Source organism: Hippocampus comes, unplaced genomic scaffold (assembly GCF_001891065.2).
Source record: "Hippocampus comes isolate QL1 unplaced genomic scaffold, H_comes_QL1_v1.1 scaffold104, whole genome shotgun sequence".
In the NCBI taxonomy this organism is placed as follows: Eukaryota; Metazoa; Chordata; class Actinopteri; order Syngnathiformes; family Syngnathidae; genus Hippocampus; species Hippocampus comes.
The window spans coordinates 4,767,346-4,793,858 of NW_017806072.1; the positions used below are offsets into that span (position 1 = coordinate 4,767,346).

Sequence of the window (26,513 nt, forward strand, 5' to 3'; positions counted from 1 at the left end):
AGGCGGTTGTGTCTAAATGAGATGCGCTCCAGAACGGACGTTGGTCAGGCAGACTGTTGTTCCTCTTTCATGAAGGCGACCTCACTGTGCTTGTACTCAAGGGGCTGGCATCCACAGTTCTGAGCTTTATTCTGGAAGAGGGTGTTATTGCTATACTGGGCAGCATTGTTGAAGGAGAAAAGGACAACTCTCAAGTCATGCTCTTTTAGAATACATCATATACTTACGTCGAAACCGTTTGACTGTGCCTATTGTACATGCTATAGCATGACGGTCAGTTTATTGAAATCTTCCCTTTTTTATTGTTCTTGTCAAGTTGCATGTTGATGGTAATGTTGTGAATGTGCCATTCTTTGAGCATGATCCTCTCTTGACTTTTGTTGTCTTAGTTTTGAAAAAAAAAAAAATGGATGTTCCATCCATGCATCCATTGGTCACTTCTTTGTGCCTGTTTCTCTCTCCTGTTCATCTCCCATCGTGGATTGTTCCATGACGGCTTGCATGCCTTTTTACACCATTGCCGTCTACTATTTTTCATCTTTACACAACCTCGAAGGGGGACTCTCTGCCCAATCTGGACTGTATTTTGCACCCATCCCCGCCCAAACCCCTCGAGCCAATGCGCCTAGCACCTGTGCCAGCTTGGAGAAAGGTAAAAATTGGACCTTCCCATTCCCTGTAGAGACTCCCAGACACTCATCAACTAACAATATTCCCCTGGAGTGTGTCATAGCTGCATTATACTAGATATGAACTTTTGTGAACCCCTATGTAGTAACATTGCAAATATCCGGTATTACTCACGGTGCTACTAAACCAATTGATTGTTGCTGGGTGGTGTTAAAAAGAAAGTGTGTGAGAGTCTTTCTCATGTCCTGGTACAGAGACGCACACAACAGCAGGAGCAGCTGAGCATTCGCTACAAAGAAAAGATCAAGTGTCAGACCCTGCCCAACAGCGGGGAGCAGGTATGATTAGTAGTGCTTCCCGAGTAGTTCTCCACATCCCCCCAATCCTTTCAAATTCCCCAAAAAGTAGCAGTACTTCTTTTTTGGTTGCACATGATTAGAATTTGGTAAACTGATATAACTTCCCCTCTTTTCCTCAAATTAATGAAATGAAATATTTTAGTTCAACAGATTTTAATCATGTGCCATTGATAGATATGTTCGATTTAAGTGTCAAGTAAATCCAATGATACATATTTTCAGTATAGTGAATGGGTTTGAAAACAGGCCCTCCAAAGACACCCTCCAAATGTCACATTTCCAGAAACTACACAGATGCATTGCTAATTTAAAAATGACTAATTTCTGCATCCATAGATAAGCGTATGTGCTATCTACAATTCATTGTTTTTGTACCTTAGTTTTGTGTCTTCAACCCTGCCATTGATTTAAAGCACACAATATATTTTAAAGCGCTCCTGTGTGTGCTAAATACTCAGTAAAACTTTCTAGATTTCTATCTCCTCACAGTTTATATTGCTGCTGCTGTGTGTGTGTGTGTGTGTGTGTGTGTGTGTGTGTGTGTGTGTGTGTGTGTGTGTGTGTGTCATGGAAGTGGTGAAACTAATCAATAGCTTTGGGACCCCGCTCTTGAGGCCTTTAATCAACTGAAATAATTAGTTTGTAATGAGTTCTCAAATGCTAGAATTCCTCATTCAATGGTATTAATGAGAAACTAGTCACTAATTTTGTCTTCTTACTAGGGATGTTCAGGACTTTTTTTTTCCAGACCAATACCAGTATGAATGTTGGCCCTTGAGTACTCATCGATACCAAGTACCGATACGACTTGTACTTATGATGAATACAATCTCGATTAACACAATGGCAAATAATGCTGAACAAAGGCCTTCCTGCCGCATGTGACGATTCACAGATGTGTAAAATGGCCACACTCCAGCATAAACTACTGGCAAGGAAGACTTATTCGATGTCAGATTATTATTATTTTTGCTTAAAATACTGATGGCTGGTATCGGCAACCTTCGAGTACCCGGTACCTTGAAATAAGGTTGGTACCAGCTTGATACGATACCTGGTATCAGTCCTCGCCCATCCCAAATATAGACGTCATCATCCTCACCATCTTGATGCTGAATTTGCTGTTCCTTATCCCTCAAGGCCAGAAGTGCTGTCGACCAAGCAGCCAGTTCAAGCTCTCGGAGCTGCCCAAAGAAAACCATTCTGCTCCTTTCTTCCTCCTCCTCCACTTCTTCGCTCTCTCTTCACACTGAGGTGACACACATTCTGCTGTGTTTGTCCATTTGTTTCTTGTCTGTCACAAATCCTTGGCCCACCCATGTACTTCACCCCAACTCGACTTTAACTTTAGCCGTTGTTAGTTTAGACATGACCTCTGGTGTGCACATTTTCTCTGTAATTCTAGAATAGTGCGCTCATGCTGTCTTTCCTGTCATCATATTACATGATTTTGTTGCAGCATCAATGTGCTGGGCTTTTTTATTCATAATCAAGCACAAACTTGCTGTACACTGAATAACATACACAGCTCCTTTTTATATGACTATTTCTGATTAATCCAAACAAGTGTTCATCCAGCCAAATTATGTTTGCCTTCAAGCATTTGGGTGTCACTTCGGACGAAGAGGAACTTGAATACTACGAGAAGCCTGTGAATTACGGGGTAAAATGACTCCTTGGATATTCACATCATCTTTTTTTTTCATATGAAGCCGAGCCTTTTGTGGCAAGATTGAGATTTACTCAATATTGATGAAGGTACATGGCGACTTGTAGGCCACAGGTGTCGGGTTTTAATGGAGTTTCCTGTGCAGGAGTGGAAGCCTTTGCACCTAAAAGATCCAGGACCTATCCGTGTACCTGGTATACGGGAGAGGGCAGACTGCCTTATCTCCAAATTTAAGGGAAAAAATGTCATGCCTCCAAAGGTGATCAATTTGCATGGCTGTGCTGTGACTATCAAACATGGCTTTTAAATGTAGGATAACCGTTACTCAAATAGGTTAACACTTATAGATTGTAAAACATTTTTGATGCTGATGTTTCACACTATGCACATTCTAATCGTCTAATTCCCCCTTTTGAACTTTCTTATCTCTGAAGCCGAAGAAAAAGCCATCCCGTTTCTTTTTAGAGCAGTGGTATTTGTCCCGTGGCATCACCGAGCATCCAAGCTCATCTCGCTCCTCTTCTGAATCTAGTAGAAAGGTTAGCTTTTTTGTATACCCCCAATGAAACGAATGCGTAACAATTACATGCATTTTAACACAATCAAATATTTGGAGTGATTATAGAAATTGGGGAGAAAGCCAAAAAAAACGTATTGAAAATGTTTTGGATATGAAACAGACATTTGGTTAATGTTCCCCTGCAGAATCCAGCAAAGTCTTTGTGTTCGGCTGTCCCAATGCCCTTATATGTGCTTAGTATTCAGGAGAGGGCCGAGCAACTGGCTTCTCAGTTGGATGGCAAATCAACTGGATCGAAGGTGAAACGTCATTGTTTACATACATAGCGTTGACATTTTCTGTTGTTGCTGTACATTGACATATTTGATATATTCAGTCCATAAGGGGAAATTCTGTTTTGCTCCTGAGTTGATAAAGAAACATACTGTACTATTACTGACCTTAGGTTCATGAAACATTCATTGCTGTTTTTAAATAGCTTTTGTGTAATCTTTCGTAAGGTCAATTTTCTATACTCTTAAGCAAAAAAATGCAGTATGAATTTACTTAGGTAAGACTGAGACACAGTATTAACAAAAGAAAATTGTTCCAATTGAGTAGCAGAGCACGCTATACAAGCTAACCGTCTACGGCATCAACATTCCCAGATTAATCTTAAAATTGACTACTGAAACAAAACTGTTTTCATTTCTTCTTCAAATTCTCATGGAGCCTAAGGAAAAACCATCCAGTTTTTTCATGGAACAATGGCACCTGGCCCAGACCCAAAGTGCCTCTGATCCATCTCTCTCTTCTGACACATTCAGACAGGTCGCTGTTTTATGGCTTTGAATAAGAAATGCAGTGAACTAATGCTAACACACACCAGACCCCGTTGTTCAGTCAAGAAATTATCTCTCACTTCTTTGTAGTGTTTTATATTTATATATATATATTTTGGATTGCCCTGATCTGCTTGTGATATGTAATAACTCGTTTTAACTTTTTATAATAACTCATTTTAACTTTTTACAGTTGTGTTTGCTTTGGTCTTTAATTATCTAATACTATACACATTACTGTTGCAGGCATTTGTGTGTGTGTGTGTGTGTGTGTGTGTGTGTGTGTGTGTGTGGGGGGGGGGGGGGGGGGGGTGGTTTTCACTGAAGAGAAACAAATACATTGCTTTCAAGTTCCATTTTATTCCTTAAAAGAATTCTGGGAGTAACCCAAGCTCAGATGTGCCGCAGACAAGAACATTCACACTTTGTGCTGCCAACACAAATGCTGAATACAACTTCAGTGCTTTTTTTTTTTGCGACATGCAGCTCTGCGTCTGCATTTGTTGTGCATCTTCATCAGGGTTCAAGCAACTAAAAGCCTCAGTATGCTTGCTGTCCCTGAACAGAGATATCTTACTGGTAAAACTGTGGGATTTTCTTTCTGAAAAGAAGAGTTTTAGGAGCGAGCAGGGTGAGAGGGATCACAGATCATCCTCTTATCCTTAGCAGATAGAAAAAGGTTCACACACTTTTTAAAGACATTTTACAGACAACCTTACTGAGTGAGCTGTCTCCCGTTGAGGGCTACAGTGCCATAAGGACATACAAACGCTTGACTTCAAACTAGGCTTGTGTGAGTACTTTCAGTATTTGAATGATTTTTTTTTTCAGGCGAAGCCCCATGCAAAACCTCTCGTCCTGTTTACTTACTCTTTGATTGGCAGTAGATTAGGTTGATGTTATCAGCTGGTTGATGTCAAGTGTCGCGACAGGCAAGCCAATGGTAACATGACTTTGCAGTTACCAGCCATAGGTAGAATTCCACCAGTAAACATTTTGTGGTTAAAAATCAAATGCTCATTCTCATTCCTCTGCCTCTACTTTCATTAGTGTTTGAATATGGTTGTCAGCCCATCTAAACCACTAATCGTACCCATACATTTTCCATGATGATGTTTCCCGAGTTACACCTTTGCTCGCATGTACCCGTTTCTGTTGTGCTTAGTGTTCCTTCCTCCTCGTCTGCATCCCCTTTTCATGTTCTCTTTTCATTTTCCTGCATTGTTTTTCTTATGTTTCTCCCTGTAATACTTTTCATAGCGCTATGTAAGGATGTACACAGGGGGAGTTAGCTCATTGGCTGAGCAGATAGCCAATCAGCTTCAATCGCAGGAAGAGCCCAAACGATTACCTGAGAAAAGAGATTTGGTAAGCCTGCTGTCCCCACGATCAATGGCACGTGACTGCATAGATCTGTCTACAGTGTGTAGTAGTGCTCAGTGGTTGCTGCGATGATAAGCCCGTGGATTCAAAAAGTATCAGCGGTGTGTGATAGTGCTGTGTTTATAGCTCCTTTGAATAGTAATGAATAATGACATCTTACTTTACACTTTGGGTCAGCGCGTTTCTGAAGCAGATGGGTATATGATTTCAGGCCTTCATATCATATATAACCTCCCTCTAGCGCTTGAATTTGGCCTGTTACTGAGTTGTTACAATTTTTTTCCACAGGGCTCTCTCAGAAAAGAATTCCCTGTCAATATTGGAGGCAGCGATGTTTGTTTTTTCTGTCGGAAACGAGTATATGTGATGGAGAGACTGAGCGCCGAAGGGAAATTCTTCCACCGCAGCTGCTTCAAGTGTGACTACTGTGGCACCACTCTCCGGCTGTCCTCCTATGCCTTCGACGTGGAGGACGGTAAGGCTAAACCTGATGAGTCTACGTTATACTCTTGTCATCGGGGGCAAGAGCTTATCTCCGATTACTTGATATGTCATAAAAAACATGAAAATTCAAGAGTTTATTGACTGCATAGATTATTAAGGATGCTTTTTACATCCATTAGCATGAGATAAAATTTAGTTTTGAAACAAAATATTGTAGTTTAAGAGGAAAAAGTAATCTGTTCAAGCTTCTTATAATTTTAAAGTGAGATGCTGCAACATTGCTGCATATTTACCCCGAAACTTGCACATGTGGGTTATTGTTCCAATTATGTGCTTTCATAAAGGGACAGCCCACTCTTAGACAATTGGATGCAACATCAGCACCAGCACGTGGTATGACGTCTAAATATTTGCCTGAGAGCAACTATTAACTTTTCTTTCCCAGGGAAGGAGAGTTCAGTGTCAAGTGTGAAACTTTAAACCCCTGGCATTCCCTTGATCACTGGCGCTCTCCTGCATCTATTGTTTACTCAACGTTACTGTTTGTTTCCCTTGAACATGTAAGGTGCAGTATTAGGTGAAGCATTAACGCAAAGCCCCTTTTGAGCTGCATGTAAAAGCAGGCATTGTTCTGTGTGCCCGCCAGTGTCAATATAAAGTTGATTCACTAATCCGAAAAGCTGCAATTTAAATGGTGATTGACTTGTGGAGCGGAGTGGAGGAGCGAGGTGAGGCAAAGAGGGGGAGGGGAGGGGGGAAGCAGGCTGGCATAGGTGTAACTGAAGCCTGCCACTGTAGGTGTGCCGCATTTTCTGTCTTTCTAGACAAATGGCATCTACTGAAGAAAGCTTGTGGGTTAGACATTCTGACTAGAGTGTATGTTCTTTAAACACGCATTTGTTCATTTTTATCCACAGGCAAATTTTACTGCAAGCCGCACTACTGTTATCGTCTGTCTGGATATGCTCAAAGAAAGAGACCTGCGCCTTCTCCTTCCCCAGCTCCAACCACATCTATGGTATTTAATTGATTTGAATTGTAGCTAAAAAGTGAAGAGAAGTGCAAAGTGTGGAAACATAAGGTGTTGCTTGTGGCAAAATATCAACCTTTCAACCTTTGCAGGAGAACCAGGATGCCCCAAATCCTGTGACAATGTTGGATGGCCCTGGAAGGGCGATGGCGGTGGCAGGCCCCTCAGCCGATATCCGGCCTTCAGGTACTCGACTTTCCTCTCTTGCTATTGGCGCTGTGCCGTACCACGTGGGCATGGCCACGGGTTGCGGAGTCTCTCTGCGTTCCGTCTGCCGCACACTTTCTTGGACGTGCCACCAGGTGGCACACAACCCCCTTGACTCTCCCTTCCTATGTTGCTACTGCATTTATCTCCTCTGCTGTTTCACCATCAATGCCCTGCTCAACTTCTTCTAGCATGGCCCTCCTGCCTCCCTTTAGTTTCCTTCTCTCCTTCCTTACCTTTGCAACTAAGTTCTGTGGGACTACATAGGTTTTGCTCGTGCACATTCTCCCGTGATTGGTTTCATTGAGTCTCTCAGCTTGCCGAGTGTTTGTGTAAACAGTCTGGTACACTGTCTCGGTGAATGATTTATTCCTTTAAGAGGCATCATTTGTTATGTTCACATCTGTAGTCATTTTTTTTTTATTAGCACAGGCATTTGAAGCACTCTGGCAACATTCTCTTAAAAGTGAATGGTGCATCTTAAACCACTATATATTCTTTCTTGACTTGGAAATTAAAAAGAGTTGGATACAGTTCTCTTTAGTCAACTCTCAAGGCAGAAATTTTAAATACATGTCAAAATAAAGAATTTTAATCCCAGCGCCTTGGCATTAAAGCTCACTCTTTTGGCATGCCTGTGTTTTAATGAAGCGCCTCTTTCCAGATTTTTTTTTCTCTTTTTTGGGAATGTTAACCGTTAGTGGCCTCTGATTGCTCGCTTTTATCTCTGCCTCCTCCGATGTAATGTTTCCATTAGAGCCTGCCCGTTGATGTTTCTCTGTGTAACAGTAACACACTTTTACTCCAGCCTACCAACCTACTAGATTAGTAGACTTACTTTACTGTGACCAAGTGCTTGTACCAGTGCTTTTGTGAGCTTTACCTTTACCCCTCCTTTCAGAGCATCTTAAAACTGCTAGCTGGGCTGTTGTGCTTTACTTAGTGCCTGTGATTGGACTTCCTCTGCTGTGTCATCTACCACTGTATCCACCAACCTCTCTTTTTAATTCCTCCAGGACTAATGTATGAGTTTAATGTTTAGTGCAGAGTAGAGAACTTCGACTTATCACGAGGACTCAAGTTGGGCCTGCTTCATTATGTGGAGTGTGGAGTTACAAGTTGACTGTAGGTTTAAATAATGGAACGATATGAAAATATCCACCCTGACATCTTTTAATAATCTGTAAAGTAATTTAAATCTGTGAAATGATTGGAGTAGCCCACTAACTAGGTAATTTCTGATTAATGATAACACAACACATTTCCCATAGTTACTGTAGGTAGATCGCTGACAAGCTGGCATTTCAAGTTTAACTTTCAGCAGATATAATTTATAATTTTCGGTGCAAATTAGGTTTGTGATGGTTTAATAAGTCTGTCAGGTATGTAGATAGTAAGTTTAAATGTTTTACTGTCTGGACTTGCTCAGGTGAAAGGTTAAACTCAATTGAAACAAACTGAAAAAATAAGAATGATGAACAATCCAATGTTACACGTTCTCTGTCTCTCAGTGCTCATTTCAGCAATTTTATTCCTGCACAAATTCATTGAGAGACAACTGGCGGATTTTGAAGGTTACATTTCAGTATGATTTACGAGTACGAAAAATCAAGTTTTAGGATTTGCTTCTCAGGATGGGAAAAAGGCAAAGCACCCACCATGTACCAATGTCGTGCTGTGCTGTATATATACAGTATATATATTTGTTTTAGAAATAATATCTAATTCAATAAATTCAGTTATAGATTTAAATATCGGTGTCTTCTTGTCACTTTGTCCTGTGTGCATAAATAGGTTTTTGGAGTCATGGTGGCATTGAATGCTAATAATTCATTAGAAACTTTGGGTGGATTTGTTTTGTGTAGATTTGGGCACGCACGCATGCACACGCACGCACGCACATGTTCCCACAGTAGATACACCTATGGAGAGGTATTTAGAAATACAAAAAAAATGTATTGCTTTTGTTACAGCAGCGGGGTTTTTTTTGTCTTCAGCGACCTAATTGCCGTACAGTCAGCCTCCGCATACACATGGTTCGGCTTTCGTAGATTCCACTTTTTCGCAGATTTTTTTTCTGTATTTTTTAATTTTTTTTGGGGGGGGCGGCCCCCCAATTTCATCTAAACATATATTGAATGTTCATCAGTAATTGTTAGAAGAATTCTTTGGGTTTAAAAAGAAAAAATATATAATATGTATATGCGTCTGTGTGTGTGCACATGTATTTTCATCCGTGTACAGTATATGTACTTTTTTTTTTTTCATTGTTTTGTTTCATTACACCCATCCTCCCCCAAATATGCAATTCATTGGACGTCAATTCTACGCATGTTTTTGCGGGCTGGACCGCCTATTCCCTGCGAATAGCGGGGGTCGCTTGCTTATCATCACGCCCGTCTGAAACACCGATGTTTCACATGGGTTCTCTCTCCAAATTCTCAACTGTAGTACCAGAAGCCAACGGCCTACAGGAGGCAAGCCTCGCAAAGCGCCTTCGTGGAACACCTGAGCGAATTGAGTTGGAGAACTACCGACTGTCCCTGCAAAGGGAGGAGGAGCTGGAAGAAGTGCCAGAGGAGACGCTGGCAGAGCATAATCTCAGCAGCGTCCTGGATAAAGCTACAGACATTGACCTGGGCTCCAGGTACGAGTTGGAATACAAAATTACACAATTTTTTCCCCAGAGCACATTCCAATGTAAATATAGAACCTTATTAAAGGACTGTATAAAGCAAAATGAAATTTAATTACAATATTGGATAGACTATTGTTAAAAATGAGAGATGATGGATTGATTCCTTTCCAGATCACTTTCTACTGCTGGATTGTCAGAGGAAAATGCTCAGATAGACACACTTTCCTTATTAATTTGCGGGTTTGCGTGTAGAACACGGGTCATGTCACTCCACGTGGAGTAAATGTATACAGTATAATACTATTGACAGTGACGTACAATAGCATCAGAAGATGCTCAATGTTGAACCAACTTCAAGACATAGCGCCTGACTGTTTTGTTGTTGTCACAGTAGCTCCGACTCAGACATGGAGGACGATGACGAACATGATGAGCAGGATGAGGTGGAAGTCGAGTTGGAGGAGGAGCAGCAACTTCACAGCCCCTCAGACCTCGGAGGCGTCACTTGGAAGGAGGCAGTACTGCTCCACGCCCAACTGAGAGGTGACCACTGCGATGTCGAGGATGAGGCTCTCGCTGAACTAGACGAGGAAGATGAAGATGAAGAGTCAAGTGAAGGTACGGTTGTGACTGTGATTGGGATTTGTTTTTCCTTTTGTCTGTTTTTTTTTTTTTTTTTGTCTGTTTTTTTGGTCGAGTCCGACACCATTCCGAGCTGTTCTCCTTTTGTTTGAAGTCTATTTCATGTGTGATGTCTCAACATCTCTTGTCCTTAATGTGTCCTACTTTTTCCACTTTTTCCCTTCTGTTAAATTTTGTATGATTTTTTTTTTGGGTGGGCCTCTGCCTCCGCCTGCTGGCAGAGGGGGATTACTGCCCCTGGGACAGGGAGCTCCAGTCAGGCCTTTGGCTGGACAAGTACCTCACAGACGAAGATGATGTTTGTACTTTTAAAGGTAGCAGCACAACTGCTTGTGGATGTATTTGCAGTTTGATATGAGTGTGCCAGTTCCGGCTGGTTTGGCCTGCTTATTCAAGGATTGTGCTCTTTTCTTTTGTTTTATGTTGCAGTTTCAAGCAAACAGTATAAGTTTACAATTACTGTCTAAGAAATCATTCTCATTTGTGTGGCTTTTCATGCCAGGCCTTCTCCCGTGTAGGCGATTCAATTATGGGCAGCAGTTTTTTTTCGTTTTCTTATTTTTAATCTTAATTTCAATGTTTGCAGTTATTTGAGTGCGTGCATGCAGCTGTGCCTTCTTTATTATGATTGCATCTTTAGTCTAACTTCCTCTGTGCCTCTCTCTCCCTATCATTTTTCTCCTGTCTTTTCCTGTCCTCCCGTTTTCCCTTTTCTCTACCTTTCCCACTTGATTGTCCCATTTGTCCATTTGTCCATACAAAACTACGACACTGAAACATACGCATGACACCCTCATTCAGCCAAGAACCTACAAATTCAACAAGTCCTGCAGCCTTTGGATCCTCTTGCGATTCCAGGTGTGTCAGGAACACACGAAGAGTCTGAGACAGATGGGGGTGGCCAACTGGCTTCAACCACCCAGCCCATTGAGCTCACACAGCCCTCCTCTACAGGTAAAGCATTCAGAGGAGCCAAGACGGGGAGCATTTCGCCGGGGCCCAACTCTAGACAAGTCGACCTTACTGGAATAAAGATTAAAGTGTGTCTAATTGCATCAGAGGAGGAGCCTCATCCTCCTGACTAACCTAACTCAGATTTTGTTTACATTTGTGTCACATTGCTTTTTTCCTGGAATGTCTAATTATGTGCTATCTTTTAATTTTCTTTTTACAGTCATTGTTGTTCCTCTGGGGTGAAAAAAGTTCCTCAACCCCATCCCAGTACATCATGTAACCCACATGTCAATGCTTTTTTTTTCTTTTTTTTTTGTTGGGGGGGGGGGCTTTATTCGTTTGTGTTCTGTTTTCTCTCCCATGTGTCCTGTTACTTTACTGTTACCTTACACCCGTACCCCATTGAGCTGTATCTTCTGGTTTGAATGTAGCCCCTGCCCACACATCTGCCCGGCACGAAGCAGTGCGAGTCTGGTTGGATTCAATGTCTGGAGGTAGCACAGACTTACGAAGGATCATGCATCCTGTCGAAGACTCATATATCTATCACTGTCTTTTGGCTGGCCTTTTGTAGCTTGCACGAATGACATACACTCACAAAGCATGCTGGAAGGCTGCCGTTCTCAAGAGTTCATCTTTGTTGTGGTCTATTCATGACCTGTTTTTCACCTTATCGGCTCACCCTTTCAAACTCCAGAAATGTCTGTTTTCCTCACTTTTTTGTCCTTTTAATATAATACATTGCTGATATAGGTAGCTAGCGTTGCCTGCAAACTCAGTATTACCTGCCATCATGGGTGATGTGTGAATTATTTGGTTTTACTTAGAGTGACGTAAAATGGTTTTATCACTGATTTAAAAGTTTTTTTGAATGTTGGGGGGGGGGGCTTTATTCGTTTGTGTTCTGTTTTCTCTCCCATGTGTCCTGTTACTTTACTGTTACCTTACACCCGTACCCCATTGAGCTGTATCTTCTGGTTTGAATGTAGCCCCTGCCCACACATCTGCCCGGCACGAAGCAGTGCGAGTCTGGTTGGATTCAATGTCTGGAGGTAGCACAGACTTACGAAGGATCATGCATCCTGTCGAAGACTCATATATCTATCACTGTCTTTTGGCTGGCCTTTTGTAGCTTGCACGAATGACATACACTCACAAAGCATGCTGGAAGGCTGCCGTTCTCAAGAGTTCATCTTTGTTGTGGTCTATTCATGACCTGTTTTTCACCTTATCGGCTCACCCTTTCAAACTCCAGAAATGTCTGTTTTCCTCACTTTTTTGTCCTTTTAATATAATACATTGCTGATATAGGTAGCTAGCGTTGCCTGCAAACTCAGTATTACCTGCCATCATGGGTGATGTGTGAATTATTTGGTTTTACTTAGAGTGACGTAAAATGGTTTTATCACTGATTTAAAAGTTTTTTTGAAAGTTGCTTAAATTGGGTGGTCTATATGCATGCTCTTTAACAATTTAGCCAGTGTTGTTCAGCTGAGTGTAAATTGCTTACAGTGAAAGTTATTTTTGGGTTCCAGTGTCCTTTATAAGAAGACTCACCTGCCACATCATACATCACTGCTTATCCTCTAACTCAGGGTTGGGCAACTTAAACGATGGCGAGGGCCAGCATTTTCCATCAGTACTACTGGCAGGTCACATGGGACCCTGCACAAAAATGCCATTTTAAATAAGGACAAGATACATATATACAGGTCTATTGTTTTATTGAAGCAATATCCAGAACAGTGCGTTTATATATTTTTTCTCAAATGCATTTAGAAAAGATACACTTCTCAACTACAAAAAAAATAACGACAGGCTAGGTTCTCCTCCTCCTGTGTAAAGGGCCTGCATGGATAAAAAAAAAAAAAAAATCCCATTCAAAGATATCACAAAACTGCTGAACAGCAAACCAACGTAAAGTGCAAGAACTCATTTTATACTACCGTATGATTTTCCTTCCCACATTCATAGGCTGGCTCACTCACTTGTGTGAATACAGTGCACAGTATAGGGGAGTAAATGTCATTCCATGTGTGTGTGGGGGGGGTGAAATAATTGTTTATATACGGTACTTTGGAGATTGTTGTTGTCGTGGCAACTTTCATGGCTGATAGTGTCTCTAAAGAAGCTAGGTTTGCATTTAATTCCGGTGAGAATATTAACCTATTTTATCTGAAAGACAATATTTTCTTGACCTAATTCGATCCTAGTAAGAAGTCCGAACGATGCAAACGGTCAGCTCTCCAGTAAGGGCAACCACATTTTCACGTTCAAAATTTGATCGAGCGCCATCTCGAATGTGGCCAGTAGGCCACCAGTTGCCCATTCCTGCGTTATCTTATGCTATCATGTTTTGGTTGCGCCATTTTAATTATAAATAGAAGATGCATGACTTTGTTTTAAGCTACTCTAACTTTGCCTTTTGTTGCTATTTACTAACGTTTCATTTTATTATTTTATGTTACATAGTATATTTTCATTTGAAACCCAACAAGGATTTATTTGGTACTTACTTACTTTACAATTACAAAGTTGTATTCAATTCAATTCCACATCACAGGTGTCAAACTCAAGGCCCGGGGGCAAGATCTGACTCACCAAATAATTTAATATACCCTGTGAAAGAAAATTATTTTTGTTGACTTTATGATTCCTACTAAAGTACCAACATTTAAAATTGTCTTCACTTTTAAAAAATGTTGATATGTTGCTTTTAAAATAAATGTATGGGAATAATATTTGAACAAATTTTCCTCACCTTTAATTTCAAAACTAGTTATCCATTAATTTGTTGTGCACATGTACTATCAGAAAACCATACATTGAGTTGACAGTAATAATGCCCCTTTGAAGGAAACCATAACTACGATGTGGCCTACGACAAAAATGAGTTTGACACTCGTGTTCTACGTCTTAAGTTGGATCTTTTTTTTCCCGCTGACTCAATTTTTTTTTTTATCTGTTCAGTTGTCTGACTACGCTAATTGAACGGCTGTAAAGATGGCAGATAGACAAAAGCAACATTTAATTTGTGTTGCCAAACATTCTGGATCAAAAAGACTAGTGGCTTATTTTATTATTTATTTCCGTTACATCAGAACTTTGTGAGGATGATGATCTGGAAGCAGAAGCAGAAAGTCCCAATATGGAGCTTGGTACAGAAATCGACCAAGGTCAGGAGATAAAAAACAACAACATTTCTATCAAACATTCAAACCCGAAGTAATTGAAGAGCTGCTTTATTAATGACATTTTATTTGTAGATGACATCCCTTCTGATGCTGAAGCTGAGGCACGATTTCCCCCACCATTGCACAGTGAAGCTTTTCCTGAGGAAGACAAAACATCTGAAAGTGTGGGATCGGCTTCAGATAATGGTACATGCCGTCAATCATTCCATCAGGCTTATAACTGGAATGCGCTTTTGTTTTATGTGACAAATGGAGCAGCATCTTTTTTGTTAATGTATTCAGGACCATCCAGCACTGAACCGTATCTGAAAGAAGATGATGCCATCCTTTCGCCAATATTACCTGCAATCGAACCTGAAAGACAGGTCAGACAATCCCAATGCTCTTTTTCTTCAGGTGCGTATGTCTCTGTGTGTGTACTAATTCCTGACCTGTCTTTATTTTCAGTTCATAGAGAGCTCTTTTGATTCTAAAGTGAAGTCCCCAGACACCTGCTTTTCCCCAAAACCTTTGGTTTTTGAGGAAGTAAAAGTTGAGCGGACAACACCATCACCAACTTCCAAGAGCTCTTCGCCTTTCATCAACCCTTCACCTGTTGCTTCTCCAGCTGCTTCCTCTGTGAAGGATCCCTTCTCCCCTCCCATGTCACCTTCCAACTCCACTACCAGCTCTCCAGTTAATCCAGCAGTCGAGGTCCTTGGCAGATCACCTGTAAAGTCACAGGATGGCTCACCAATCTGTTCCCAGCCTACACCACAACCTGAAACATGCCCACCCAAGTCACTGGTGTCCCCTCACAGGTCTATTTGCCCTCTCACAGGCAACCCACTTTCCCCAATATGTGCACAGCCTTTGCCCTGCCATGAACCTTCATCACCTGTGGCCTCTGACTCTCCTGTCAGAACCCAGCCTATTCCAAATGTCACATCAACACCAATGGCCAGAACTGACAGAGCTACTCCAAATTATGAGGATTCCTTATTAGCTGAATCTCTGTCAAGAAAGACTGATATTATTGAGGAATTTTGGTTAAAGAGTGCTGAGATTCGAAAGAGTCTCGGTCTTTCTCCTTTAGACCGCAGTAGTAAAATCTTGGATGGTAGTGTTGTTCAAAGTCCAACACAAGACTCCACTCCTGCCCAAAAACAGGCTCAGGATCTATCAGAGGACCAGAAACCTGCTTTTACTGGACGCACTGTGATTCGCAGACTCAACATCACTCTTGAAGGTCAAGTCATTACACCCATTGCTCCTGTGGAGGGTAAAAGTAATTGCCCTGACACGAAAGAATTTAGCAGCAGCTCAGGTCTGGGCCTGAATGGTAGTATGGCAACAAGCCAAACGGCGAACAGTGACAGCTACACCACCTCTGACTCCATCATGCTCACCCCACCCTCCAGTCCACCACCACCTGTGCCTAATAATCAATCCCCTGCCGTTCTCAGGCAGCAAAAACACCAGGTCTCCTGGAGTAACGGGACGGGAAAACCCCCATGCGAGCTTGCCAAAGAACCACCAAAACCAAACACTCCTGTTCCTGCACCGAGAACCCAAATGAGTCCTGTATCCGCACCCAAACCTGCAACCAGAAAAGTGTTGTCACCATCAGCAGATCTTGTGGAGACATCTGTAGTTATCATGAGGGAGAAGAAGCAGCCTCGGTCCGAGGAGCTGAGGAAGTCTTTTGTGGAGACGGTGGAAGAAATTCCATTTGCTGATGATGTGGAGGAAAACTTTGATGAGCGAACGCCTGAGACAAGCACTAATAAGTTTTACACTCCAGCTACCAGCAAGGCCAGAGCTGACAGACCTCCCTTTCACCTGGCTTTAGCAATGGAAAACGGCAAACCCATTATTCCTCTCAACCCAGTTTCTAAGACGCAGAGAGCCACTCAGTTCTCCCCAGAGGCCAAAGAAATAGCTGAGGGGAGGATAAGGGCAAGAGAAAAGTCCATTAAGAGTCAGGCTCTTAAGGAAGCAATGGCCAAGCAGCTAAATAAAATGAAAGAATCCAATTTGGAAGAGGTCACCTCACCTAAAGTGGCCTGGAGTGTCACCCCGGACGTGTGTGGGAAAAGTAAAATGTCTGCGGTATCTCCAAAGACATCTGCTGTTAAAGCTCTGGAATCAAAGAAAACAGAGACTGTGCCCGAGCGGCTCTTCAGCAGCAACAGGAGTCTGGACAGCTCCGTGGCGTCCTCCGACAGCTCATCCACAAGTAAGAGCAAGAAACGAAGTTCTCTCTTCTCGCCCCGCAAAAACAAAAAAGAGAAGAAGGCAAAGAATGACGGTAGCCGGCTCTCGGGTACTGAAGAGACACCGCCCAAACCCAAGTCTTTGTGGAAGGCTGTCTTCTCAGGATACAAAAAGGACAAAAAGAAGAAAGATGACAAGTCATGTCCCAGTACACCATCGTCCGGCTCTACCACTCAGGATTCTGGGAAGAAGAGAGCATCCCCTGTTGGAAAGTCAGCAGGTAAAAATGGATGATGTGAGGCAAAAAAAAAAAAAAAAATTGTTTGAGCGCGACTTGGTGCTTGACTCCGTTCTTGCTTATCTTATGTGACAGATGCGAAGTCGCGCAGAAACTTGAGCTTTTCGGAGGATTCAGACCTGTCATGTGACGACGTACTGGAGAGATTGTCCCAGAAGTCAAAGGCAGATGTGAGTCATCATTATGACTGTTGTGTCTTTCACACCCATGTTCTAAAGGGCAGTAATCACTTGGAAAACATGCATCAGAATGATCTTTTTTCATCACCTAAAATATTGAGGCAGTGTAACCCGAATACATCTCCCTTTCACTTCAGCTAATCAGACAATTTTAGTACACGGGGGTATGGTTGTAGCACTTAGAATAGCCAAATGAAAAGCAAAACATGGTTTACAAGTTGTATTCCTGGTCGACACAGTGGGTGTATCTTTTCCATTTTTAAAAACGTTTTCCTTGTGAATAATTTCCATTTCTAGCGACACACGGACATCTTTGACCTAGTGTCAGGCATGCACAAGGAAGCAATGAAGGAGGAGAAATTGGACAAAGAGACGAGGAGGGAGTTAAAAGAAAGAAAAAGGGGGAAAGAGAGGTTCAAAGACAGAGAAAAAGCGGTTGATCGCAAAATGGAAAAAGACAATGAGGTATTTTGCAGAAGGGGCTTCAAAACTGAATTTTAGGCAAATAACATGCTTAAATACCGTATATTTCTATGACCTTAGAGCACACTTTCCATTGCAAAGTCTACTTAAATTGGAAAAATAGTGCAATTTTCCCAATGTGAATGAAATGTACTCAATATGACCCTAACTTATCTATTGTCATAATTGTGTTTTGTGTTTGATCATTGAATAATTTGAATGATCAAGTGTAATTTAGGTCCTCAGTAGAAACAAAAAAAAAACGCATCTCCACATTAGCCTCATAAGAGAGTTTTCAACGATAGAGGTCTGTGATTTACATGCATGTTAATGCCTAAAATTCAAATATATTGTCTCCCTTGCTTCACCCTGTGTGTGCTTAGGTGGTATCGATAGACCCGCTTGGGTTTAGGGTCAGGGATATGCGGTCATTCAGCATTGGAAACAACAACATGTACTAGGGCTGGGCAATTCATTGAAATTTGTGATTTTGATTTCTCACGATCATAAAAACATTCTTATCGAAAAATTAAAAAAATGTTTGCCGAATGGTGCAGTAGGTAAGTTTCTGCGTTGTGAAAGTACCTTGAATGCACCGTGTTGCTTTTGTAGAAGTGTGTGATGACCTGTTATTATGCACGCCCTTAGATTGCTTAAAATGTTGAATGACACCCTCGGTGAAGTTTACTGTAAAGCTAACTCACAACAACATGAATTACACGTATTGTAGATGTAAATACTGCTAATATAACTAATGCTAGCACTCAATGTACATGATCAGCATAGGTGGTATTGAAAATGAATGTGTCTGTGTGTGTGTGTGTGTGTGTGTGTGTGTGTGTGTGTGTGTGTGTGTTTATTATGATACTCATTTATTTTCTGGTTGTTCCTTCAAGTTTTATTTCAAGTTGAGTTTTGGTAACCGTTTTGAAATCACTGAATGATCCTGTTTATTAATTGTGATTTAAATATCAATCAAAATAATCATGATAATAGTTTTTTTTCTATAATTGCCCAGCCCTAAGACATACTCTATGATTTTGTTAAATAAAGAAAAGAAAAATCATGTTAACTTTTGTTGAATATCCGTTAGACTTAAACATTGAGCTGCAAACATAAAAAACATGCCTTGCCACTTGCGATCCAGTCCCTCGCACCCGTTTACTCCTTGGGGTTACGTTTCTGTGTTTTAGTGCTTTTGATAAGCCTGTTCTCACAAGAGTTCAATCTGATTTTCTGTGAACAAAAACACTGTACAATTTTCCAACAAATTTTGACAATCTTTCAGATAATTAAGAGGCTTGCTTTCTATTTTTTCCAAACAAAATTGTGAGATCTGCATAATATACATTATTATGTATTCAATTCACTTAGGCTGCAATCCTGTTTTTTGAAATAAGCATCTTCAGTGCAACTTGTCTGCCACATTGTAAGGTGTGTTACAGCAATTTTCTACATATTTTTTTTAATGATTTCTTACTGAATTCTTGTGAGATCATGTTGATTAGCATAATTACCAAAGCTACATGTCCATAAGTCAGACCTTATGAATTTGTTTTTTGACAACGTTACAGCTTGAAATAGATTGCTCAGTGTTTTGAACTAATTTTATTTCTTAACATATTCATTTACTGTCCCTGTGCCCACTGTTGTTTTTGTTAGTTGGGAAAAAGTAACATTGTCTGTGATTTGTACATGTAATTCAGTTTAAATGTGGCTATTATTTTAAAGGGGAAGTCAACGCAAACTTGTTCATTACAATATGTTCTATGCGCCTCCACTAGTCTTCACATGGCCTTCTGATTAATCATGTGTTTGTAGTATCTGAGTTGAGCAGCAAAGTCCACCCATCTCAGTGGAAAAGTGGCCACCTCCTAAGAAGTACAAAACTGCGTGAATTCTACTGCTTAACTCATATTCCACAAACACAATATTAATCAGAATGCTGTGTTGAAACTAGTGGGGCTGCATAGAACATATTCTTATAAAGAAAAGTTTGGGGTTGACTTCCACTCTAAATATTTTTGAACCGATTTAACATAACCATTAACCCATCTAATCATGTTATGTTTGATTACTCTTTTTTGTTTGTTTTTTTTTTTTTTTTTTTTTTTTTTTTTTGTTTTGTCTTCCCCAAGTCTGTTTATGTCCCTCATGCACTGGCGTTCAAGAGATCATATGCCTCAAAGGTAGTATCACATCCATTGCCATCAATAACACCCCCTTGTATACCTGATCCTGTGCGCATGTTCCAGTTTACTCCATAAATGCCTTTGAGCATCTGGCCTAGAACTAACCGTCCTTTCTGGAAGCATGTCAAGTGGGATCACAGCACCCACTCACTCGCTCACACTTACACACTGCTGTCCAAAAATGACTTCTCAGCAGCGCTTCACTTTCAGGCCACAAAGACATCCGCTGATGTCAAAGGCTGCCCCTTTCTGACTGGTATGACATTAACCTGCCTATCTGTCACTGCAACATGGTTACTCCAGTGTGGATGCTGGACAAACATTTTGCTATCGGTACTATTTGCTCCCTCTTGCCTCATTCAAGCTTTTAACGCCCTTCTCAGTAAGTTTTGTTTGGGGTCAACATCCCCGCACTGCATTCTCTCAAAATGTATTGCCTGTTGTAAAGAGAATTTCCTGGTGTACAACAATGCTGTGAGAGGTCCACTGAGGTTTGTATACGTTCAGTATTGATGATTTCTGTTTTAATATTTATGTTAAAGATACCCGGTGGAGCTTTTGGTCCATGTGCTGTTTGCAGATTAATTTCACAAGGCACCTTTGTGCATATGCTATTTCATAAGATTTAAAGGATATGAGAAACAGTCTAATTTATTTTCCAAGTCAATGTACATAAGTGCTAGTCCACACGGTTCACCACCATGTCGTGGACGAAATAAATTTTCTTGTTGATGAGTTCTTGAGAGCCCTTTGACAGGTCCACATTTCTTTGGTTTGAACAAAGGCCTCATCTAATGCCTTGTTGTGATTCCACTAGAAAACCTACACAGAAGAGGAGCTCAATGCCAAGTTGACGCGTAGAGTCCAGAAAGCTGCTCGACGACAAGCTAAGCAGGAAGAACTCAAGAGGTTACACCGGGCCCAGGTTAATAGCGAAATGAAAAAGTTTTTTGATAAAATGGAAATAATGATTGTGTTGTTTTAATCATTTGTAAGAATGCAATATTTCCTATTTGTGCCACTAAATGAAATGCTTAAAGGCAGATATTCTTTCACTAGCTATGTACAGTAGATTCATCTGGGAATTGTGGGTGTTCTGGTTTTTATGTAACTGTTGGTTTTCAGTGCATTGTTGCAAAATTCAGCAAGAGGTCAAACTGAATCCTAATTATTTATGTTGTGTATGCCAGTGAATTTAAAATGCACTGTGTTAGGCAATGTTTTAGCACGTCTCTTCTGACCACGTGCACTGAGAACTACTGTATCCCTTGGTGAAGAAATTCACTCTGGTGGTTTGTGCAACTCATCTGCAGTTCTCCTCCCAGGCCGCAGAGTCAGCACTAAACTACACTGGAGAAGACTACTCCTGCAGCTCTTAGCACTGTGCCTAAGGGCCTCTTGTTTTTCTCCAGCTACCACATGACACTGATTAAAGTTGCATCAATGCAAAAGCAGGGGAAAACTTCCAAAGTAAAAGTTCTCAGCTCTCAAATTGTCGCGTTACGCACTTACAGCTAAATTTAGACACTGACTTTACAACTTCATGAAAATACAAAGCAGCTGTAACACAGCAGTTTGTTTGGCTTTAACACTTTCCATTATTTATACCGTATTTATGCTGCCGTATTTGACATAAACGTATATTTCATGCTTTTGACTGCTTGCTAGTGAGATTATGCTAAGTAAGAAAGAGATGGTCAAACCCTTTCCCGTAATAATGTATTTGGGAGTGGTTTAACACACTGATCGGTGTTAGCAGGCTCCTTACCATGCATTCTGCCGACAAGCACTATGTGGGGAAATAAGGTGGTGACAGTTGAGGATGAAATATAATCTTTCTATATGACATCGGACATACAGTGTATATACCACTGGAGGATTTTCGGTGAGCTAGATTGTGGCACTCTCCAACTATGCATTTGTAAGAATAAATTGCAAATGAAGTGGCATTTTAGAGGTGATATTCATGGTTTGTTTGAACATTTTGAAGACTTTTGTGGGAATCAAAATGTGTCTTCTTTTTTCATTTTTTAACAATTAGATTATCCAGAGGCAACTGGAGCAGGTGGAGGAAAAGCAGAGACAGCTCGAGGAGAGAGGCGTGGCTGTGGAAAAGGCATTGCGAGGAGAAGCAGGTACACACTCATTTATTATCCTTCTTTTTCTTTTTTTTTAAGCTCCAAATGGCGGAGTACCGCACAAATCTTACTGCTTCAATATAAAATGTATGTTCCAGGAATTTTGTGACATTCAGACACAACAGTGTTCTCGCTAGTTTTCACTGCAACTGCTTGAATGCCCCCCTGCCCTTTGAGAGCAAGTCTCATCATAATTTGATGCTTATTTGCATGTGGCTATTTCTCAAGCTACAAAAGCAATAATAAATTGTTTTGATGAATACAGTGACATAAACTAGATTTGAAAAACACAAGAGGTGTCCCTTTGAGATAATTTAGATCTTGTTCAAACATTTTGTTTTTCTGTGCAATGAAAGCAATTAAATGTTGTTTCTCTTCAGCAAAAAAACATTTTTTGATAAGGGGCTATGACAGATAGTATAAACAACTTATTTGTGAATCAGCCCCACTGCTCATTATGTTGTGCAGTTTGATGGACATTAAAAGGACTGCATTATATACGAGAGAGTGGTTGTGGGAACGTATTACGAAGGTACTATAGTATAGGATTGTCATGTGTATTCCAACCTAATTAATTGTGATGGTGAATCATTGCTGAAAAAGCTTAGAACAATCAGATACATGCATGTATGATATTGTGCAAAAATCCGGGGCCAGTACTATACAAGCATTGTTTTTCGTTTTCCACCCTTTTTGTTGTATTGAATTAGAAAATTGTAAACCAGTAAAAAAGGACCGATACAATTAGACATGAATACACACAAACCAAAATCGTTTCCATAAAACTTTGTAGATGGGGGGGTGCACGGGACAAGCGAGAAACGCAATTGGCATCAATCTAAACAAAGGTACACAAACAGAAATACCTGTACATTTATACATGTTTACAGTATGAGTCCCAAGCATTGACGCAACCCGTCCACCACCCAGAATCATAATGGCACCTCCCGTCTGTTCATAGTACGCCATGAATAGTCTGCTAAGTAATGCATAGAGGGACAAGATGATGCTAAGCTCAGTTGTCTTTTCCATTTCTTCATAATTTATACCTGTTGGAGGGATGCGCTTTACTGTGTGACATTCTTGATATATACAGTGTGGTCATCCCGTGATTGCTAAAAAAAAAATGTAAATCTAACGGTGGACTAAAAGTTTTGCACAGTATTGTATATTCATTGAACAGAAGGTATGTTTATTGGAATTATTTTCAAGTGACTGTGCTCTCCACCCCAATCAGTTGTTTCTCTGCTGTAACATGTTTGCAACTCTACTTTCTTAAAGGAATGTACAAAGGTACTTATACATTACCCAAACAGCACAAAAGAAGATCAGGTATTAGATTCACTAAAGTTTCTCTTCATACGAATGACATGTGACACTGTTACATAGGCTCCATCTGTGGTGACACACTGCAACAGTTCTCCATCTCTGAACATTGTAATTTGTCTCTAACATCCGCCATTTTTAGAAGAGCTGCATGCACTCAGGAGAATGTGTGTCCCGACAAATATTTGTTTGTGTGTGTGTGTGTGTGTGTGTGCTTGTTCTGGTTGCATGTCTCCTCCACTGTCACCCAGCGAGGACCGTTTCCCTGATTCGGGTCCTTTCTGATGGTCAACGCTGTATGGTAGAAATCAAATTCAGATTGGTTGACAGAATTATAGGCTATTTTCCACAAAGATTTGTTGCGTGTAGCCAAGTGTTGCTACAAAAAATCCCTTGCTTTAGATTTATGCTGCTGCAATGTAGGACAGCAGCAATCTGGATATCATGTTGAATGTCCAATGTAAATGAGATGTATTGGGCCATTTTTGAGCAGAACATCACAGTCATGCTGGAAGAGAAAAGAGCCTTCCTGAAACTGTTTCCACAGATTTGAAAAAAAATCTTGGTAAAATGAAGTAGGAGTCGCACAGAACTAAGGAAGTCTGACCTTAAGCCTGTTTTTTTTTTTTTTTTTTAAATTTTATTTTATTTTTTAAGTGAGCTCTCTCCCAAATATCTCTGTACTTATAGTGTATCATGTGGTACTCAAAGATCCCTTTTAAAACCCAGATGCTCTTTTGATGAGAAGTAATCAATTATTCAATCATGATATTATAAAATGAATCTTCTATACTTGGCTGGGTTAAATAATCTTATTTGATTGGATGACACAAAACTGGCATAAGAGTCCAAATAAAGTAAGGCTGAGACAGTTCTCAGCAATACAGCAAGTCTGTAAAACAGATTGCTTATTTTGATCACTGTCATGTGCTCATGCTCACAAGCTGTTTGTGCTGGGCACCGTGGTGAGTACAGAGGGATATGTCTTTTGAGTGTCCCTGTGGTTTGAAGTGTACCTATGTGTGTGCATGCATGCTCATTTTAGGAACATTGTTTGTGTGCCCGGTGTGGGGCAGTGTGAAATAACTCTTGTGTCTAATATATCCCTGTCATTGTAGACTATTGGGGAGATTCTAATTACAGTGAAATCCTGGACTTACATCTGGGCGGTATGTATTTGCAATCTGTCGTTTACAGACTAACCTAATGGCTAACTGAATCTCTCCCCACCCTACCTTTTGTTTTGTACCCATCTACCTCCATTGACTGTCTGGCTGATTGGTTTTCGCATCATTGCAAAGCCTCCTCCATTCCACTTGTCCGTATTCTCTGGCCTTCTCCTCAGCAACATGACAAAGGAGATCAGACCAATAAGATTGAAGTTGATTTCTGTAAACCTATGAACAATGGATTTTCGAATAATGTAAAGACAACAATAATTCTAGTAAGTTGCAGTGGTGCAGCACATCACACGGCACTAAGCGCATAGGTGTTGCTCATATTTTGCCCCTCTCCTGTGTCTAAACAAGAAATTCTGCTCCACTGTGAACTACAAGCACAATAAGAGATGCAGAAATTAACCAAAAATGGTAGTACTACTATTGTATTTACAGTAAGATACAAATAAATGTCCACTTCTTAACACATTCATGAATGTAAAATGTAAGGACCCGCACAATGACTGAGATGTGATGATAAAATAAATTACATTCATGACTGTCACTACATTTTTTTTAACCCATAAAAATACCACAATACGCAACAGAATGAAATGTCGGCGGATTACCTATACACCCGCTCTGAAACAAATGAAAGAGCCCTGCATAATGCCGGGCCTTGTCACCATTTTCATGCTTTCTGTCATAGGCACATGGCTTCTTCATGCAAACGAGTCCTTGCCTGTGAAACCGTTCCCAACAAACTAAACTTGAATATATAGTAGAGTTCTGACAAGTCTAAACGAAAATGTACAGAATTTTAAAATATACAGTAAATAGATCATGACCACTATATAATTGTGCCCAGGGATGGGGAAACATTCAGAGCGTAGCTTGTGTCCTTCTATTAAAAACAAATGTGTTGTTTGTCCCATTAACTGTGTCCCCCAGTGTCAATAATACTTACGCCTTGTTAATATTCCTTATAATCCAACCTTCTCCTATGTGCTGTAATTGTTTCCCATCATCCTTCCCTGATTTTATTTTCCCCCCCTCATACCTGCTCAGTTGTTGCTCCCCCAGTATTTAACCACAGCGTGCGCCAATGTTAAAGCAACCCCTCAATCTAGTCTTAAGTGTGATTAGTCTGTAGTCAGCATGTTGGACTTGACATTTTCAATGCAGTCTTGTTTGAATACGAGGTGAGATTTCAGCCCTTGATTCCACTGTAAGATGGTATCTTTTATTTAGAAATGTCTCCCCCAAATTTTAAGAGGCTCATGACTTTTCTTTGTTTGGCCTTGTAGCTTGTTTTTACTCACCCATGCGAGAAATTGCTTGGTGTTTGGACATAACGATGAACTCACTCCCACAATAACATTTCGTTCATAGGCTCACTTGTCACAAACTAACATACACCTTCACAATCCACGGGGTTCCAATACAAGAGCTGTATCGAAAAATTGATTTGATTTTTACAAAGATAGTAATGCTCAGTTTTGATTCAACCTCTCGAGGGGTTGTCTTGGATTGCCTGCAATATACATGCAAGGTCAAATGATCAGAAAATCCTCTCAGTATGAATTCGCCTTGTGGAAAAAAAAGTACATATACTGTATATACAGTACATAGCTTTTGTATTGGACCTCGATGCTGTCCAGATGTCTCATTTGTTATGGCTTTTGGTTCGGAGGGAATTTAACGACTGATATTGTGTGAGCTGGTGTTAGGGAATTAAGGTGTTGTTCCATGTGTGTTGTCTGCCTTATCTGGAAAATTCTTGGTCTTGAATCTTTCGGTATCATTTGGCTTTTTTATTTGCCTTTCTTGACTCTGGCCTGTACTCTCTGCTTCTCATGCTAGCTTTGAATTCAGCACTTTAAGTCTCGTGTAAACAAGAAATTCTGCTCCACTGTGAACTACAAGCACAATAAGAGATGCAGAAATTAACCAAAAATGGTAGTACTACTATTGTATTTACAGTAAGATACAAATAAATGTCCACTTCTTAACACATTCATGAATGTAAAATGTAAGGACCCGCACAATGACTGAGATGTGATGATAAAATAAA

At 40.6% G+C, this 26,513-nt stretch overlaps 1 protein-coding gene across 15 annotated transcripts in view; it reads left to right on the top strand.

Moving 5' to 3' along the window:
* The window catches only part of mical3a (microtubule associated monooxygenase, calponin and LIM domain containing 3a), a 58,281-nt gene that overhangs the window by 19,732 nt on the left and 12,036 nt on the right, over positions 1–26,513 (top strand). For 3 of the 15 annotated variants that reach the window (XM_019894019.1, XM_019894015.1, XM_019894029.1), the window contains 27 exons: positions 557–652; positions 885–968; positions 2,130–2,243; positions 2,590–2,652; positions 2,804–2,917; positions 3,093–3,197; positions 3,364–3,477; positions 3,890–3,988; positions 5,260–5,367; positions 5,671–5,857; positions 6,744–6,844; positions 6,949–7,042; positions 9,515–9,710; positions 10,093–10,319; positions 10,565–10,657; positions 11,145–11,297; positions 11,729–11,791; positions 14,399–14,473; positions 14,564–14,677; positions 14,774–14,856; positions 14,939–16,967; positions 17,061–17,155; positions 17,462–17,629; positions 19,765–19,815; positions 20,636–20,743; positions 21,860–21,953; positions 24,401–24,451. In XM_019894019.1, coding sequence (XP_019749578.1) covers positions 557–652; positions 885–968; positions 2,130–2,243; positions 2,590–2,652; positions 2,804–2,917; positions 3,093–3,197; positions 3,364–3,477; positions 3,890–3,988; positions 5,260–5,367; positions 5,671–5,857; positions 6,744–6,844; positions 6,949–7,042; positions 9,515–9,710; positions 10,093–10,319; positions 10,565–10,657; positions 11,145–11,297; positions 11,729–11,791; positions 14,399–14,473; positions 14,564–14,677; positions 14,774–14,856; positions 14,939–16,967; positions 17,061–17,155; positions 17,462–17,629; positions 19,765–19,815; positions 20,636–20,743; positions 21,860–21,953; positions 24,401–24,451 — 4,879 coding nt within the window. The other 12 variants (XM_019894014.1, XM_019894020.1, XM_019894016.1 and 9 more) reach the window with 10 other exon arrangements.